Source organism: Chelonoidis abingdonii, chromosome 11 (assembly GCF_003597395.2).
Source record: "Chelonoidis abingdonii isolate Lonesome George chromosome 11, CheloAbing_2.0, whole genome shotgun sequence".
Lineage (NCBI taxonomy): Eukaryota > Metazoa > Chordata > Testudines > Testudinidae > Chelonoidis > Chelonoidis abingdonii.
In genome coordinates this window covers 50,529,937-50,547,952 of record NC_133779.1, presented here as the reverse complement: position 1 = coordinate 50,547,952, position 18,016 = coordinate 50,529,937, and the positions used below count along the sequence as shown (strand labels likewise).

General features: G+C 47.0%; 2 protein-coding genes across 2 annotated transcripts in view; one reads left to right on the top strand and one right to left on the bottom strand.

The window, feature by feature from the left end:
* ADAMTSL4 (ADAMTS like 4) overlaps window positions 1–18,016 on the bottom strand; it is a 134,210-nt gene that overhangs the window by 12,462 nt on the left and 103,732 nt on the right. The gene's annotated exons all lie outside the window — the stretch shown is intronic.
* MCL1 (MCL1 apoptosis regulator, BCL2 family member) lies at window positions 12,601–17,827 on the top strand. Its single transcript, XM_075071087.1, has 3 exons — window positions 12,601–13,200; window positions 15,291–15,538; window positions 16,118–17,827. The coding sequence occupies exons 1-3, from the start codon at window positions 13,128–13,130 to the stop codon at window positions 16,232–16,234; spliced, it is 438 nt and encodes a 145-aa protein (XP_074927188.1). The 5' UTR covers window positions 12,601–13,127; the 3' UTR covers window positions 16,235–17,827.

Sequence of the window (18,016 nt, the reverse complement as noted above, 5' to 3'; positions counted from 1 at the left end):
CACAACCCCAGGGCCCCTGGGTTGGGACCTGGAGTAGAGGGCGGGCCCAGGTCCCTCCCTCTCCACTCCCCTCCTCCCAGGACACTAGGGGAGTGATTAAGAACTGGTTCAGGGGCAAGCAATATCGCCCTGAACCTACCCCAGAGAAGAGAAAGCGCGAGACCCAGAGAACAATACCGGCAATTTGCCACAAAAGGAAATGATTAATATATAGGCAAAGAGTCACTTGGCCATCCACCTGTCAGGGACATGTCATCAATCCCACTGCCTCAGAGTTGTAAAGCTACTTTCATGTTGTCCTCTATGACACAATGATTTGAGTGTTTTTACTTTCAGTTGTATCTGTTCTACTCTTTCCCACCTATTGACCTGCCCTGTAATCAAGAGGATTACTCAACACCAGCTGACGGCATTAGTTTGATCACATGATGATTGACGTTACATTGTTGTATGCAGTGTAGCTGCAACCCTGTCATAGGGATCACCCTGCCTGTGTGACGAATTGTGGATTCTGTCTGGACCACTTCTGAATTTTGGACGATAGTATGAAATTGTATCATGGAAGGCCTCTATGAATATGACTCCCTAGTGAGTTTGCAGGGTTGTGTCATGTCTCTGCCAGGCCAGAAACAATGGTGAACAATCAGCACTCAAGGGCCTATTCAGAGTGAAAGAGCTTGGGATAACAGGTTTGCTCTAGGGGGGAGAAGTCAATTCCTGTTCCAGGTGGGGTTGGGATGAATGAAAAATGACCAAAAGGCAGAACAAAAGAAGCAAGTGACCTTAGCAGGACTCTATAAAGGGGCTTGGTGGAACTCCAGAGGGAAACAACTTACACCAGATTCAGATGGAGGCTGCTGCAGGGGCAGGGTAGGCAATAGGGTGGAGGACCCTGCCTGCCTGAACATAAACTATCTCCCAAGAGAAGAGTGAGCTAGTGAGGGACTTTAAGTTTAGGATGCTTTTGGGGTTTGTATGATATGTGCTTTACGTGATTAAATATAAAGAGCATAAATCTGATGGATTGAACAAAGTGTGTGTTGGGGGAACCAGAAGCTTTCACAGCTTTGAGATGGAGTTTGGGGGGGGGCGGGGGTTCCAGGAAGAAGGTCTGTGCCCTCAGAGTGTGCCCAGGGACTCTAAGATTGTGGTAGTGGCTGGACTCCATTCAGGCTCCAGGAGCTTGAAACACCCTTAGGAACCCTGATTACAGAGGCTTGAATTCCTCTCACAGAAATCCTAATGTGTGGCCAGGAAGGGGTGCTTACTAGGATCTGAGACACCTGATGCTCCCTAAGCGCCCTTACCACAGTACCCTTTGGCCCGACTACCCTTCCTCCAGGAAGCCTACTTCCTCTGCTGTGTCTAGTGGAGTTGGTTGAAACACTTCCTACTCCGTGTTTTTTGTCAAAATACATGGTTCCATCAAAGCTGAGACATTTTGCAGAGACATATCTGTTTTGATGACATTTTCGATGTGAAGATTCCTGAACTCTGCTCTCACTGAGAGAGACTCAATTGGAAAACCTAAGCATTTGGTTACCAACAGACATTTGGACACATCTTGTAAAAATATTTGGTTTTGGTCCATTGTGAAATGAAAACATATATTGAAACCTCAAAAGTTTGTCTCACAATGGAATTGTTGTTCTCTGACTAGCTCTGGTCTCTCAGGCTAAATCATCCTTCCCACAGAGACAGATCAAGCCACCTCAGGTATGCCAGTTCGTTCAGCCATAATTACATGAGAGACGGGAAGACGAAAGACAGAAGGAACATCAGGTTGCTGCAGAGCTCTGTGTGACCCAATCCATTCTCCTCCTGGTTTCTTTCTTAAATCTCACTCAACCATGGGGGAACTAGAGTTCACCCACTTAATGGCAGACAGGCCTTTTCATTGGGATAGGACCAGATCATTTAGACTAGACTATTTATATCCTTTGCTCATAGAATTAAGGAGCAACCTATAGCCACAGAGAGGTTATCCGAGTGCATCTCCAACTGTATAAGGACGTGTTATGAGTTAGCCAGGGTAGCTCCACTCTAGAGCTCAGGCAGCTTCTGCGGCCTGTTTGAGGAATATTGCTGCATCTGAAATGTATAGGAGCTCGAGTCACACCTTTACAAGGCCCTGTACTTGAGCAGGGGCAGACAATACAGGGCTAGTGGGTAGCTCCCGAGCCCTGTCTACCATTGCTACCTGTAGCGAAGCTGCAACAGCCCCAAGATCACAGAAAAAAGAAGGGTTACTGACCCTACTTGAGCCTTCCAGGTTGGATGCCAGTTTTGGTAGCTGGTCTTGCAGGCATTTTTTAGGTAGGACACCACATACTCATCCCCAAGCAATTAGCAGCTTGTTAGTCACCAAAAGTGGAATCCATTTGGACAACCACTCAAAGAAGAAAACACTTCTCCTACAGCAGTGGTTTTCAACCTTTTTTCATTTGCAGACCCCTAAACATTTTCAAATGGAGGCGTGGACCCCTTTGGAAATCTTAAATGCAGTCTATGCACCCCCAGAGGTTTGTGGACCACAAGTTGAAAACCATTGCCCTACAATGACTATAATTATTCGAGATGGATTCTATGGCCTGCCTCTATTCCCCCTACCACAGCATCCTGCTCCGAGCAGATTCTATACTGGAGAAGGAATTGATGGACTGTGGGGTTCTTTATGCCCTCAGGCTGGGGCACAAAGGGACATAAGGGACAGGTGTGGCCCCCAGACACTGGATTTCTTTGGCGAGCAATCTGGACCAGCTGGGGGATTTGCACATCAAGAGAAGGATCTGTGTAGACAGCACACGTCAAAGAACCCCCATTACTGTAGGGTCAGTAACCCTTCTTTCTTCTGTGATCTTGGGGCTGTTGCAGCTTCGCTACAGGTAGCAATGGTAGACAGGGCTTGGGAGCTACCCACTAGCCCTGTGTTGTCTGCCCCTGCTCAGGAAAGTGCTATCGCAGACACAGCCTGTGTGTATGTGGCTCACTTGCATTGGGTCATTCTAAAGCAAAGGCTTTTGACCAGGCAGTTGCCTCAAAGTCAAAAGTGGGGATTTGCCCCAGTTACAGCCAGTGAACTAGCTGCAGCAGTGCAAACCCCTAATGTAGGCTGACTGAGCCATGATCTCCTTTGATATTTATGTGCACTACAGCACTGTCTGAAGGCTCCAACTGAGATCAGGGCCCCACTTTGCAATAATTATACACATAGTGAGAGACCGTCCCTGCCCTGAAGAATCTAAAAGAGACAAAAAAAAGAAGAACAAAGATGCGAAATGACTTACCCAACCACAAGCAGGCCTGTGGTAGAGTCAGAAATAGAATGCAACTCTGGAGTCCTGAGCCACTTTACTAGCCACTAGATGACAAACTGCCTCCTGGTATCAAGCAGGAATGAGTTGCATCACTGTGAATTGTGGATGAAAACAGTTTTGCATTTCTACATCAGAGGTTTGTACGGCTGCAGTTACTGCAGTGGTTGGTCACTGATAGCTAAAATCCCCAGGTATCAAGGCTTAGCTTCCATTATCTGGCCTCTTCTGCTATCTATCAGAGAACATCTGGCATTGATAGAGCACTTTTCATTCATCCTGCTCCTACAGCATTGGACAAGAGTCATCATGGACCCCCTAAAATATGCCAGCTGTTTAAGAGCATGCCTCAGCACCATTCGAGAGATTAGGGCAGGAAGTGAAGAATACTGCATTCAACCAAAACAGCAGGGCACACCTGTGCCACACAGCTGTGTCCAAGAAGCAAATCCTTACTGCCAATAATAAATACAGACCAGAAGTGAGCAGACAGGGACAAACTAAACAAGATGATCTGTCAATCCACGGGATGCTGATTTGATGCTCTGCACCCTGTACTGGTTCTAGTCAGGGCTTTTGAAGGGCTCTCCCTCCAAACTGGTGGAGACGCAGGGGTGAAGGGAAGTTGGTAGCTTCCTATTGATTTTGCTCATTCACAGAAGTGCTGTCTTGAACCCTACTGTGCTCCCCCATTAGGCCATCCTTGCAAACGAAGTGATTTGGGCCAAAGAAAGAGAGCCTGTGACTGCTTAATCTACTTTGATTTCACCAGTGATTAACTACCCCTTCCGTGAGTGAGAGATTTCCCCCTCCATTTGCAGAGGAATGTGAGCTATGTTAGATACAGATCTGAGACGTGCTGTTTTCTTCAGAATTCAGGCATCCTATCATATCCTCCAGGCTCAAAGCTTAAGTACAAAGCCAATGCGTGTTATTGCATAGCAGCATTTTCCTCGCTTAAGTATTTTCCTAGCTTAATCTTAACATCTGCTGAAGGGGGAAGAACAAAACCGTTATTTCACTCATGTTAAATTGCACATGGCTGTGTAGCTGGAGGCAGTGTGGTCTAGCGGTCAGAGAAAGCAAGGGATTGGGCATTAGGACGCTGGGCTCTACTCCTGACTCTGCTGCTGATGTTTGTGCAAGTCACTTCTCCTCTCTGGACTTGTTCTCCGATCCATAAAATGGAGACAATAAAACATATTCACCCTTGTAAAGTGTGCTCGGACTATCAAATGGAAGTATTATTAATGACATCGTTCACAGCCCATTCCCTGGCCCCATGGCAGGCTTCTTCCAGTTGCAAGGTTCCCCTTTTTTCACCTCCCTGTTGGCCTATGAATCCTCTTCATTTCAGACATCAGCTTCACTTCCTTCAACCAGTTCCATTCCTGTGTTTAGTCTTCTTTTCCCTCTGGATTGGGCACACCTCCCAGAACCTGTGTGCTGAGTCTCAGGACTCTTTTAGCTTGGGATTTACCTCAATGACAGACACTGGTGAAAAGAACAAGGAGTATGTATGGCACCTTAGAGACTAAAAAATTTATTTGAGCATAAGCTTTCGTGGGCTAAAACCCACTTCATCAGATGCATGCAGTGGAAAATACAGTAGGAAGATAGATATATACACACAGAGAACATGAAACAATGGGTGTTACCATAACGAGAGTGATCAGTTAAGATGAGCTATTACCAGCAGGAGAGAGAAGAAGAAAAAACAAACCCCCCCCCCCACACACACTTTTTGTAGTGGTAATCAAAATGGCCTATTTCCAGCAGTTGATGATCCATCAGGGCAAATCTCCTTGCCTAGATGCACTGGGGCATAAAATAAGCTGTGATCTGTAGCAGTACAGTTTACTGTGGGGTTTCAAGATGGGATGAACTACATCAGTGTCGCTCCCAGCTTCCTTTGTCTACACCTGGGGTTTGCTCCAGTCCAGCTACACTTAGATTTAACTTCACTTTCTGTTCCCCTGTAAACATGTCCTAAGTGACTTGCCCAAGGTCAGAGCTCGAGCTTGTGCCTGAACGCTGCACTAGTTTACACACATGGACCTGTCTCCTGCTTACTTGGTGCTTTTATAATGCCCCATGGGGAATGGCAGCTTGGGGGATGTGTAAGGCCTTTTAGGAACTTCTCCCACTGATACAGCAACTGTCGCTCGTTGGGGGTGGTTTAATTTTGTTGATGGAAGAACTCTTTCCCAGAGGTACAGCGGTGCCACAGCAAGGTCTCTTGTGTAGATGTAACCAAAGTAACAACCGTGGATGGCCACTTCCCATGCCCTCATCTCACGTGTTAAGTTCAAAGCCTACTTCAAAGCCTTTCTGAATGCTCGCAACCATGCAAAGGGGGGGCAGGAAACAGTCATCTGGAGTAAATCCCCTCCCCACAGCCTGTTTTCATTTCACTTCCCCATTCCCCACCCCAGACCAGAAAGGTGGATTTCTCCCCATTGCTGTGGTGAGGAGCTAGTATAGACAGGACTGCATATTACCTGTGTAACTCAAGGACAAGTAGGTCTCCATGATGTGGTGTTCATATCTGTGGGCTTCATTATGTGGTATACCCATGGGTGGCAGGTATAAAAGCCTTCCCTGGTGCAGCTGCCCCCTCCCCATCCAGGACTGTGGTGGCCTCACCCCTTCCCAGAGGCCCTCCACCCCGGCTTCCTGCTTCTGCTGCCGGCTGCCTCCACCTCCTGCCCCCCAGGTCCCCACTGCTCCTCAGGGGTGGGGGAGTGAGGAGAGACACAGAGTGGGGGTCTGGCAGGGGAGTGAGGTGGCTTGGTTAAGCACTGGGACCGCTGGCTCAGATGGGGAGGGGGGGGCACAGGCTCTGCATGGCACGAGGGTGGGGGGAAACTCAGCCTGGTGTTCAGGCAGGAGGGAGTGGCTCAGCGTCGTGCTCTGGCAAGCGACTCAACCCAGCACTGGGGTTAGCCTGAACCAGCACTTGGGGGGCTGGGAGGAGTGATGGCTGAGGGGCGCTCAGGGCTACTCCTGTTAGCAGGCGGCAGGTTTCAGGGGTCTGGCATACAGTGGTTGGGGCCTTGGGTGGAAGGGGCAGGGCTGGCAGGTTAGCCTCCTGCAAATTGGGGGTTCACCTGCCACTCATGGGTATATCCCACTGCCAAGTGACTGTAGCCGGCCAGGGAATAACATACGAGCATCAGAACAGCCACACTAGGTCAGGCCAATGGTCCATCCAGTTCAGTGTCCTTTCCTTGGACAGTGGCCAATGTCAGGGGCTTCAGAAGGAATGAACAGATGTGACAGATTTCCCCTTCACACCCCATTGTTGTCGTCCACTCCCAGTTTCTGGCAGTCAGAGGCTAGGGACACCCAGACCATGGAGTTGCATCCCTGACCATCTTGGCTAATAGCCATTGATGGACCTATCCTCCAGGAACTTATCTAGTTCTTTTTTTGAACCCAGTTGTAGTTTTGGCCTTCACAACATCCCATGCTCGGGCTCTGTGGCTCCTGGGAGTGTGAGCCACTGCCACTGCTGCCCCTCCTGGAGCAAGCTCAGGGCCCCACGCCCCAGCGACAGCTCACATTCCCGGGAGCTGCAGAGCCCAAGCATGGCGAGTGGGGAGATGGGGGGGTGCATGGGGGCCGGTGCCCGCATGCATCTGCTGCAGCCTGAAGGAGCCCCCAGGGGGGATGCCAGGCTGCACCCTGGGCAGGAGGGGTGGGGGAAAGGCTGGGAGAAATGGATGGACAGAAAGGACAGGAATACTTTGGAAGTAAGTTTTTTACTATAGTAATTAAAATGTGTATTTTAGATAAGGGTGGTCTTTTGAAGAATTTATTTAAAAAACCATATGTCTGAAGATCCAAACATTTAAGGCTAAAGATGATTGTGGCAGCCAAAAATCTATGCAAGGGTTTTTTAGAGATGTGATTTTATAATCTTCACCAACTCACTAATGAAATATTTTTAAAGCAAATTTTAAACTAAGGTCTGTAGAGTAACATGTTCTGAGTAGGTTTCAGAGTAGCAGCCGTATTAGTCTGTATCTGCAAAAAGAACAAGAGCACTTGTGGCACCTTAGAGACAACAAATTTATTTCAGCATGAGCTTTCGTGAGCTACAGCTCACTTCTTTGGATGCACAGACAGGAGATATTTATACATACAGAGAACATGAAAAGGTGCAAGTATGCATACCAACAGGAACAGTCTAATCATTTGAGATAAGTTATCGTCAGTAGGAGAAAAAAAACTTTTGAAGTGATAATTAAGACGACCCATAGAAGGTGGTGAGGAGAACTTAACATAGGGAAATAGATTCATTAGTGTAATGACCCAGCCATTCCCAGTCTCTGTTAAGGCCTGAGTTAATTGTGTCTAATTTGCATATTAATTCGAGTTCAGCAGTCTCTCTTTGGAGCCTGTTTTTGAAGTTTTTTTGTTGCAAAACTGCCACCTTCAAGTTTGTCACTGAGTGGTTAGAGAGGTTGAAGTGTTCTCCCTGGTTTTTGAATTATTATGATTCCTGATGTCAGATTTGTGTCCATTTATTCTTTTGTGAAAAGACTGTCCAGTTTGGCCAGGTACATGGCAGAGGGGCACTGCTGGCACATGATGGCATATATCACGTTGGTAAATGTGCAGGTGACGAACCCCTGATGGCGTGGCTGATGTGATTAGGTCCTATGATGGTGTCACTTGAATCGATATTTGGACAGAGCTGGCATTGGGTTTTGTTGCAAGAATAGGTTCTTGGTTAGTGTTTATGTTGTATGGTGTGCGGCTGCTGGTGAGTATTGTTTCAGGTTGCAAGGCTGTCTATAAGCGAGGACTGGCCTGTCTCCCAGGATCTGTGAGAGTGAGGGATCATCTTAAGGATAGGTGTAGATTTTGATGATGCGCTGGAGAGGTTTTAGTTGGGGCTGTAGGTGATGGCTAGTGGCGTTCTATTATTTTCTTTGTTGGGCCTGTCTGTAGTAGGTGGCTTCTGGGTACTCTTCTGGCTCTCTCAATCTGTTTTTTTTACTTCAGCAGGTGGGTATTGTAGTTTTAAGATGCTTGATAGAGATCTTGTAGGTGTTTATCTCTGTCTGAGGATTGGAGCAAATACGGTTGTATCTTAGAGCTTGGCTGTAGACAATGGATCGTGTGGTATGTCCTGGATGGAAGCTGGAGGCATGTAGGTAAGTACAGCGGTCAGTGGGTTTCCTGTATAGGGTGGTGTTTATGTGACCATCGCTTATTAGCACAGTAGTATCTAGGAAATGGACCGCTTGTGTGGATTGATCTAGGCTGAGGCTGATGGTGGGATGGAAATTGTTAAAATCACGGTGGAATTCCTTGACAGCTTTCTTTCCATGAGTCCAGATGATGAAGATGTCATCAATGTAGCGCAAGTAGGGTAGGGGCGTTAGGGAACGAGAGCTAAGGAAGCGTTGTTCTAAGTCAGCCATAAAGATGTTGGCATACTGTGGGCATGCGGGTACCCATAGCGTGCCACCGACTTGAAGGTATATATTGTCCCCAAATGTGAAATAGTTGTGGGGTGAGGACAAAGTCACAAAGTTCAGCCACTAGGTTAGCTATGATGTTATCGGGGATACTATTCTTGATGACTTGTAATCCATCTTTGTGTGGAATATTGGTGTAGAGGGCTTCCACATCCATAGTGGCCAGGATGGTGTTTTCTGGAAGATCACCGATGGATTGTAGTTTCCTCAGGAAGTCAGTGGTGTCTCGAAGATAGCTGGGAGTGCTGGTAGCGTAGGCCCTGAGGAGAGAGTCCACATAGCCACACAATCCTGCTGTTAAGGTACCAATGCTTGAGATGATGGGGCGTCCAGGATTTCCAGGTTTATGGATCTTGGGTAGCAAATAGAATACACCTGGTCGGGGTTCTAGGCATGTGTCTGCACAGATCTGTTCCTGTGCTTTCTCAGGGAGTTTTTTGAGCAGATGGTGTTCTGAGTAAATATTACAGTCATGCACAACTGTTTTTGTCAGTACATTCAGAAACTGACAGATACCTGAGGGTTGGCAAATGCCTGTTAAATGGCTTCATTACCCCTTGAATGGCTCTTTAACAGTTTCACTGTTGTGCTAATAAGTCTGGCAGGCTGGAGGCTCTTTCTCTTTTAACTACTAGGTCCCCTTCCCAGGAAGACTCTTAGGCCTTGGCTACATTGGCAGTTTACAGCGCTGCAACTTTCTCGCTCAGGGGTGTGAAAAAACACCCCCCTGAGTGCAGCAAGTTACAGCGCTACAAAGCGCCAGTGTAAACAGTGCCCCAGCGCTGGAAGTGCGGCTCCCAGTGCTGCAAGCTAATCCCCATGGGAAGGTGGAGTACGTGCAGCGCTGGGAGAGCTCTCTCCCAGCGCTGGTGCCGCGACCACACTCACACTTCAAAGCGCTGCCGCGGGAGCACTCCTGCGGCAGCGCTTTGGAGTTTTGAGTGTAGCCAAGCCCTTAGCCTGCAAGAAGGGTCAGAACAGGGATAGGCAAACCAGATGGGTGGACACTAAAACTCACTGGTGCCCCAAATTTTCAGGTGTCCTACCCAGCTGCCTATGTCTAAAGATGGCCCTGTGCGCCCCCATCCACTTGGCGCCCTACGCGACCGCCTAGTTTGCCTAGTGGTTGCACCGGCCCTGACTCCTTTTCCAAACTGAAAAGTCCCAGTCTTTTTAATCTCTCCTCATATGGAAGCTGTTCCATACCCTTAATCATTTTTGCTGCCCTTCTTTGTACCTTTTCCAAGTCTAATTTTTCTTTTTTGAGATGGGATGACCACAACTGCACACAGCATTCAAGGTGTAGGCATACCATGGATTTATATAGTGGCATATAGTGGATTTATACAGTGACTTCAAGATTTCTTTCTTGAGTGGTAAGAGCTAGTTTAGATCCCATTATTTTGCATATATAATTGGGTTATTTGCCAGTGTGCATTATTCTGCATTTATCAACATTGAATTTCATCTCCCATTTTGTCACCAGTCACCCAGTTTTGTGAGATCCTTCGTAACTCTTTGCAGTCTGCTTTGGATTTAACTATCCTGAGTAATTTGTATCATCTTAAATTTTGCTACCTCTGTTTACCCCTTTTTTCAGATCATTTATGAACATATTGAACAGTACTGGTCCCAGTACAGACCCCTGGTGGACACCACTAGTTACCTCTTTCCATTCTAAAAACTGGCCATTTAATTCTACCCTCTGTTTCCTGTCTTTTAACCAGTTATTGATCCATGAGAGGACCTTCCCTCTTATCCCATGTCTGCTTACTTTGTTTAGGAATCTTTAGTGAGGGGCCTTGTCAAAGGCTTTCTGAAAATCCAGGTACAGTCCAATGGATCACCTTGTCCACATTTGCTGACCCCCTCCAGGAATTCTAATAGATTGATGAGGCATGATTTCTCTTTACAGAAGTTGTGTTGACTCTTCCCCAACAAATCATGTTCATTTATGCGTTTGCTAATTCTGTTCTTTACTATAGTTTCAACCAATTTGTCTGGTACTGAAGTTGGGCTTACCGGCCTGGAATTGCCAGGATCACCTCTGGAGCCTTTTAAAAAAAGTAGTGTCTTATTAGCTCTCCTCCAGTCATTTGGTACAGAAGCTGATTTAAGTGATAGCTTGCATATCACACATAGAATCCAGGACAGTCCAGTCCACACCAGTAGCGATGCACCATTACTTAGATTGTCAGTTCTTTGGGCCAGGGATCACCTTTTTGTCCTGTGCACAGCACAGCATCTATTACCTACTGCAATAGAGGTAATTAATGATAATGATGGTTGCAATGGTGGAAATTGTTTGGGGAAATGTTCCAGTGTAGACAAGAGCAAACAGCATAAGGTTTGCACAATAATCCTTCCCATGAAATCACAGACACTGGAAAAGATGTATTTGGGCTGGTCTAGCCACGCAAGAGCCATGTTATTCCATAAACCATATTTTCTAGTGTTTTGTCCAGCGGAGCTGTAACTGACATTTCCAGCACATCGCTTGGGATGCTATTCCACCATCTGTTAGATCTAGCTCAATTTCACCACCTCTCTCATTGTAATTATACCTCTAAACAATTCATTCCCCCTACTCGGTATAGTCCACCTTGGCAATACTGTATTGTGAGCTATTGCTTAGGGCAGTGGTTCTCAACTTTTTTAGGCTCACAACCTATTGGTAGACCTTGATGGCCTATGTTGACCTAGTAAATTGCTTTTTGCGAAAAACATCTGGCTTACTGAATATTTCTTACCCATAACATACACATATTAACATCATACGTATGTAGCTGTGCTGCTGTAGTGGCTGTTAGGTAGACATATCCTCAGCGTGTTATCCCTGGTGTCTCCATCATATTCCTAATTTGGCATTTATATCTTGCATAGTTCCCTCATTTTCCATTGGCTACAATGCTTTCATTCACTTCCTGTCCTGAAATGGGGTAGGATGTTGCTGTGCGCTGTTAAGCAGCTTGCAGGATTCATTACATATAGGGTGACAAGATAGCACATGTGAAAAATCAGGACGAGGGTGGGGGTTAATAGGGGCCTATATAAGAAAAAGCCCTGAATATCAGGACTGTCCCTATAAAATCGGGACATCCGGTCACCTCCCAGAGGAGGCTGCAATTCCCTGAGGGATGGTTTGAAGCGAGGCCTGTAAGTAGGCCATTCGCATATCACCCTGTAAAGTGGGCTTGTTTGGGACCAAACCTACAAAGCTGTTAACAAGAACACAGGCGTCGCCTACCAGTTTGGTGCTGTTTTTGGTTCTAAATCCTGTTTCTTCCCTCCCACCCCCACAAGTGGAACATTTTATGAGCTGGGTTTCTCCTCCCTTCTCCTTTTTTTCTTTCTTTTTTTTAGTTTCAGGATTGATAGATCTGCAGCCAGAACAATTGGAAATTCCATAATTGCCTCCCCCCCTCTTTAAAATACGCCCCCTGTCCTGGTGCAGCGTGGGGAAACCCACAGGCATCCAGAAAATCGCTCCCCACGCCAGGATTTTTCCATCGCTTCGGATCCCCGCCCCCCCCTTTCTCTCCTGCCCCGCCCCGCCCTCCCCCTACCAGACCCTCCTGCTTTCACCCCCTGCCGCCTTCCCACCCCCGACTGTCCCTGCCCCGTGCTCCCCTGCACGCCGCCCCCCCCCCCTTACAGTGACGTCGAACCCCAGCCCACCTCATTTCCTCTCGGCCCCACCCCCCCGATAAGCCACCATTCATTCACTTCCGCTTCGGCGCGCGGGCCCGCCCCCCACCGCTGCGCTGTCTATATAGCGAGCGCCCCGCCCACCTGCCTTGATTGTCCGACCTAGGAGCACAGGCGCCATGTTGGCGTTAAAGCGGAACGCGGTGATCGCCTCAACTTGTACTGCGGGGGCGGCCACGCTGCCCCCTCCGCGCCGGCCTCCCCAGCGGCGCGGGGACCCCTCCGCCCCGGCCCTGCGGAGGAGGGCGTCCGGCCGGCGACGCTGATTGGCGGAGCCTCTTGGGGTTCCACGGTCATTCTGAGGGGGCCCGGGCGCTGATGGGCTCCCCCGCAACCGCCCTTCTCTGGTGGCCGGGGGCCCCGGCCCGGCCCGCTGTGGCGGCGGAAGAGGACTGGACGGCTGGACCCCGACGCCGAGAGAGGGCCCGCCGGGCGCCGCCGGCGGCTCCCTGCCAGCACCCCGCCGCGGAGGACGACGACGACCTGGACGGGCTGTACCAGGACTCGCTGGAGCTCATCAGCCGCTACTGCGGGAGGCCGCGGAGCTCGGCGGCCCGGCGCAAGAAGCTCTTCAAGCGGCTGCTGAGCGGGCCGCGGGGAGCGGGCCCCGCGCATGGAGAAGGCGCTGGAGACGCTGCGGAGGGTCGGCGACGGCGTCATTGAGAAGCACCAGATCGCCTTCCAAGGTAGGGGCGGGGCCGGCACCCGGGAGCGGTGGGGGCGGGCAAAGGGCGGCCGGGTGGTGGGGTCTCCCTTCCGAGTTGGGGCTGGGGGAGGCGGGCGCCTTCCCGGTTGAGGGGAGTTGTGCTTGGCACGGGGGGGGGGGCGTACACGTGTTGTGCGCCCCCCCACTGCGGAGGCGGGGGGGACCCTGCTGGCGGCCTGTAGAAGGCAGTGGGTGTTGAGTCACGCTGGGCCCTGGGGCGGCTTTCGGCCTGATCACGGGCGGTGCCCTCCGGACCCCTGGAGCGTTGCAGACTATGTCTAAAGGCTCATCGCAAGGTTGGCATTTCCCTGGACCCCGTGGTTTTCAGCCTGTGCCCCACAGCTGGGCGCCATGCGGGATTTCCAGAGGGGTCTGCGCCTCCGTTTGACATTGGTTTAGGGGGCCCGCAGCTGGGAGGAGGGTTGCAAACTGCCGATCTAGGGAGTGGAGAGCGAGCCCCGAGAAGCAGGCCCGGGAGTGGGGCTCTCCAGCTGAATGCAGCAGGCGGGGCTGCAAGGCTCTTGGCACCAGTTAGAGGGCATTCTTTACAAAGCTGTTTGGAAAGAACAACCTTCGTTTCTTCAAAAACGAAACTAAACGTTGTTTATCGAGACAGTGGGGAAAACCCTTTGACTTCTGCAAAACTAGATTGTCACATTAACCATAGCAGGGTGCAAGAAGTGAGTAAACATGCAAATATATTGTAAATCTTGTCCAAAGGTTATCTTAGCCAGTTATGGATTAGACCTTTTATCTTCTAGGCTGCAGTAAAACAAAAGTACCAGCAAGGATTTATTCAGACCTCTATTTCTGTTCTGTTTTAGCATTTTACACCAGCTTCATCCTTTAATGCTGCACAATAGTCTTAAAATAGCTACAGAAACTTGAATGCTAAAGTCCATGCCCATAGATGGGTGTCCCGAATCTTCTTGACTTGTAATATTCCAATCTGCAGTTTCTGGCAACCTTTGAAGGTCACAGTTTCTTCAGTTCTCTTCTAGTGTCTCAAACTTGATTAGTAATAGCAAAAGAGAATTTCAGTACTACATTAAGCCCTGAGTTTCAGGTTCTATTGAAATGCCAAGCTTTGAAAACTTTTTCATGTAATTTGTGTAAGTCACATGTTACAGTAGTTGCCGTAATATGAAGTCTCAAAACTCCCACTTTTGAGCAATGCTGTAACTTTTTTCTTTTTTGAAGAGAAATCTCAAATAACTTACAAAATTTTATGAGTCTAAAGTATTTGAGATACTGTAGACTTTCCACGGGTTATATTGTCCTTAGTCAAAGAAGATAAGGACTTTCTGTGGGTTTAGTTCCTTGGGGAATGGAATTCATTAGCCTTTACAGTTGGCATTAAGCCACCTGAATAAATTACCTCTTTCATGAGTTTGAGTATATTGCTGGTATAAACAGTATTTTTGGGTAACTAATCTTAACTCCTGGTGCTGGATAGGGAACTAATATTGGAGGAGAATCCTGTAAATTTTAACTAAAAACAAGAAGTAGTTTCAAATGTCTGATGTTTGTTTGTTATTCGTCAAGAGGGCCCTGGGGCCAGAATGGTTGGACTTCCTTTTAATAAGTAAACTAAAATGATAAAGGAGTTACCATTTTCATAATTGTTCTAACTCACCTCGCCTGTTCAAGGAGTGGCCAAAAGACAGGCTGAAGAGAAACTGGTTTTGTTGTTTGGTGGTCTGTCATTTTATATCCAGTGGGGAGGAGGGTACTGTGATTTGGCTAATACAGAGCTTTTTCCCAAAGCTTAAGTGCAGTGTCACAGCACTTTCATTTTAGGTCCCTGTCTCAAAGGCTTTAACAAATTAAAATAGCTCATGCTAATATAATTGTGTACTAACACTTCCAAACTTAATGCCTGCATGCCTGGAGATAATGGCTTTCCCATCTTCCTCTATTCCACTTGGGAGGAAGGATATACCATACTTGTCTAGCCTCTAAGGAGGCTATTTTGCTGGTGTTTATACTACCTATTGTATAGTGTTTGCGGTCACTTAGTGAGTTACTTTTGTAGTCTCAGTGTGTTTTTCTGCTAATCTTTTACTTCAGGGATGCTTCGGAAGCTAGACATCAAGAATGAGGATGATCTGAAGTCAGTGACTGCCGTTGCAACCCATGTTTTCAGTGATGGAGTAACAAACTGGGGTAGAATTGTGACACTCATCTCTTTTGGTGCCTTTGTTGCAAAACACCTGAAGAGCATAAACCAGGAGAATTGCATCAACACACTAGCAGGGATCATCACAGATGTGCTTGTCACAGGCAAACGAGATTGGCTAGTTAACCAAAGAGGCTGGGTAAGTGAGAGATTGCAGGGACTGAATGTGGCTAACAAAGTTGTTCATCAGTCTAATATTTACCTATATCTGGCTGACACTCGTTGACACCTATGCTTGTGCATGCCTAAGGTATACAGAGTGATTTACCAGTCCAGTTAAAACTACTGGTTGGAGCAGTGCAAGCAGATTATGAATCACTTAATTGGTGTAGTAAAAATATGTGGTGCTTTATGGTGTTACTCTGTACTTGGAGCACTTTCATCTATATATCTGAAAGCCCCATGGACATATCTCCAAATTAAAGATAGGAAACAAAGTGCAAAGGTGAATTTACTTGCTCTGTCATACCATGAGTATTCTGCAATTAGATCCAAATTCCACACTCAACCCACGAGACAGGTTCCCTTAATCAGGTAGAATGTACTGAATTGTTTCTGTATTTGGTACAAGTTTGTCATAATTAGTCCCCAGTTGGTGTGCAGGGATGCTGCTGTTATGAGAACTTCATAAAGGCAAACTACATTGTGTGACTCTCTTCCCTTCCCCTCTGGAAAAATGGCTAATGTTAGACATTAATAATTCACTTTTTTTTTCCAGGAGGGATTTGTTGAATTCTTCCGTGTAGAGGATCTAGAAGGTAGCATCAGGAATGTTCTGGTGGCTTTTGCAGGCTTTGCTGGACTGGGAGCAAGCTTAGCCTACATGATGCGATGAGCCAGGAGTGGTATAAATGACCTAAATGCCAGGTGGGCTAGCTCTCCTTTGCATCTGGAGTTACTGAACTGCACACTGCCTACTGGGAAAGAATACCTATGACACTGTACTTCGCAGGAACATAGAGAATAACATCTGGAAATCTCGTTGAGTGATTTCCCCGCAGAAAGGATAGCATGGTGCAGTCTGACTGAGAGTACCAACAAGAGGATTTTTGCTAATGAGAACAGAAAATGAAGCAAGTAATACTGCTTCCTTGAAGAGCCCTGTGAGAGGATGCTAAGAGTATTATTTCCAAATGCAGCCTTGTCACCTAAGGGGAACAGCTCCTGTTCTGCAAATCAACAAAAGCACCAGTGGCTCTTACTCTGGACTACCTAGAAGCTTTTATTAGTTTGGGATGATGGCTGTATGTGGAATGAGTTTCATTTCCTTAGCTCTGAGTTGTGATCATAGCTCACTGGAAATGTGGACTAGGGTCCTGTGGACCCACTGAGGCTAAGTTTGTAGCTTGTGTCTTGAGTTAGAAGTGCAAAAAGGTTTATTCTGGGTATAACCAGATATACCAGCTATGAGTGGAACTTTTGCTGAAATATACCGACATTCCATCAGCAGTAAAAAGGGTACAGTCAATCTTGAAAGCTGAGAAACCTGACTTTACTGTAGCTATCCAACTTTAACAGGCTGTGAGTAGAGCTCCTTAGGCCATTATTTGCCCCCTTTGTTATGACTCCCAAAGAACACATCCAACTAGAAAGAGGGAGTGCAGTTGTAAGTATGTAAAAACTTCTCAGGGGGTGAGGAGGCTGTACAGAGAACTTTGTAAATGTCTGTAAAACTGTAAAATATGTACATTTTTACAGAGATCTCTTGAGAAAGATGGCTTGAGTGAGTCCAGATCACTTTATTGAAATACTATACTTCAGCCCATTGCACACATCTTATTTTTTGCTTCTTTTACCCAACTTCCACAAAATGTCTCTTCCTCATGTACTCTAGTAAAACTGCTAGGCTTCTCTGGCAAAGATCAGCTATGTAACTGATTATTGTGTTCCCCATGATGTGCTGGCAACAGCACAAGTGTTCTTTTTATTATTTTGTTTTAATCTTTGGGCTATTCCTGACTCTGTAATGGGTGGGTGAGTGTTCTGGAAGCCACTGTTGGCTATTTCCTAGTCACGTTTTATTTTGACCTATTTTTTTAGTCTTGATTCGAAACTAAGCTAATTTGAATGTAAGCATTTTCTCAAACTAAATAAAACTAAATTGGATTGAATCTGCAGTTAGCACCATGAATCCATTAATTTGACATAATTCAATCCTTCAGTAGCTACTTCTGGACAGGCTTGCAGGGATTAATCTGGTTTTTTAACTATGAGCTAGTTGATTCCCTCTTTGGGTGCACAATAGTTTCACATTGAATTTGGTTTTCAGCAAAATTAGGTATTGGACTTCACTGTATAAAATCTTGTTCAGACTGAATTAGAGTTGAAGTGGAAGCTAATGTAAAACAAAGCCTAGACTTTAAACATGGTGCTAGTGTCAGGCTTGCTTGTTTACATAATAAATGAGCATCCTACTCTTGTCAATAAAGTGGTTTTTGTTCACTTCTGCACAATTAAATCTTGCTGCTGTTCCTCTGCCTGGAAGTTAAGGCAGTAGCACCACATAACAGTATTCTCCCTATACTTTTCTCCCTAATGTGCATGTAATTTCCAGCCTGCTGCTACAGTGGTAGTGGAAGTCTTCAGTTTTCATATGAATATACTGTATATGCCCAAA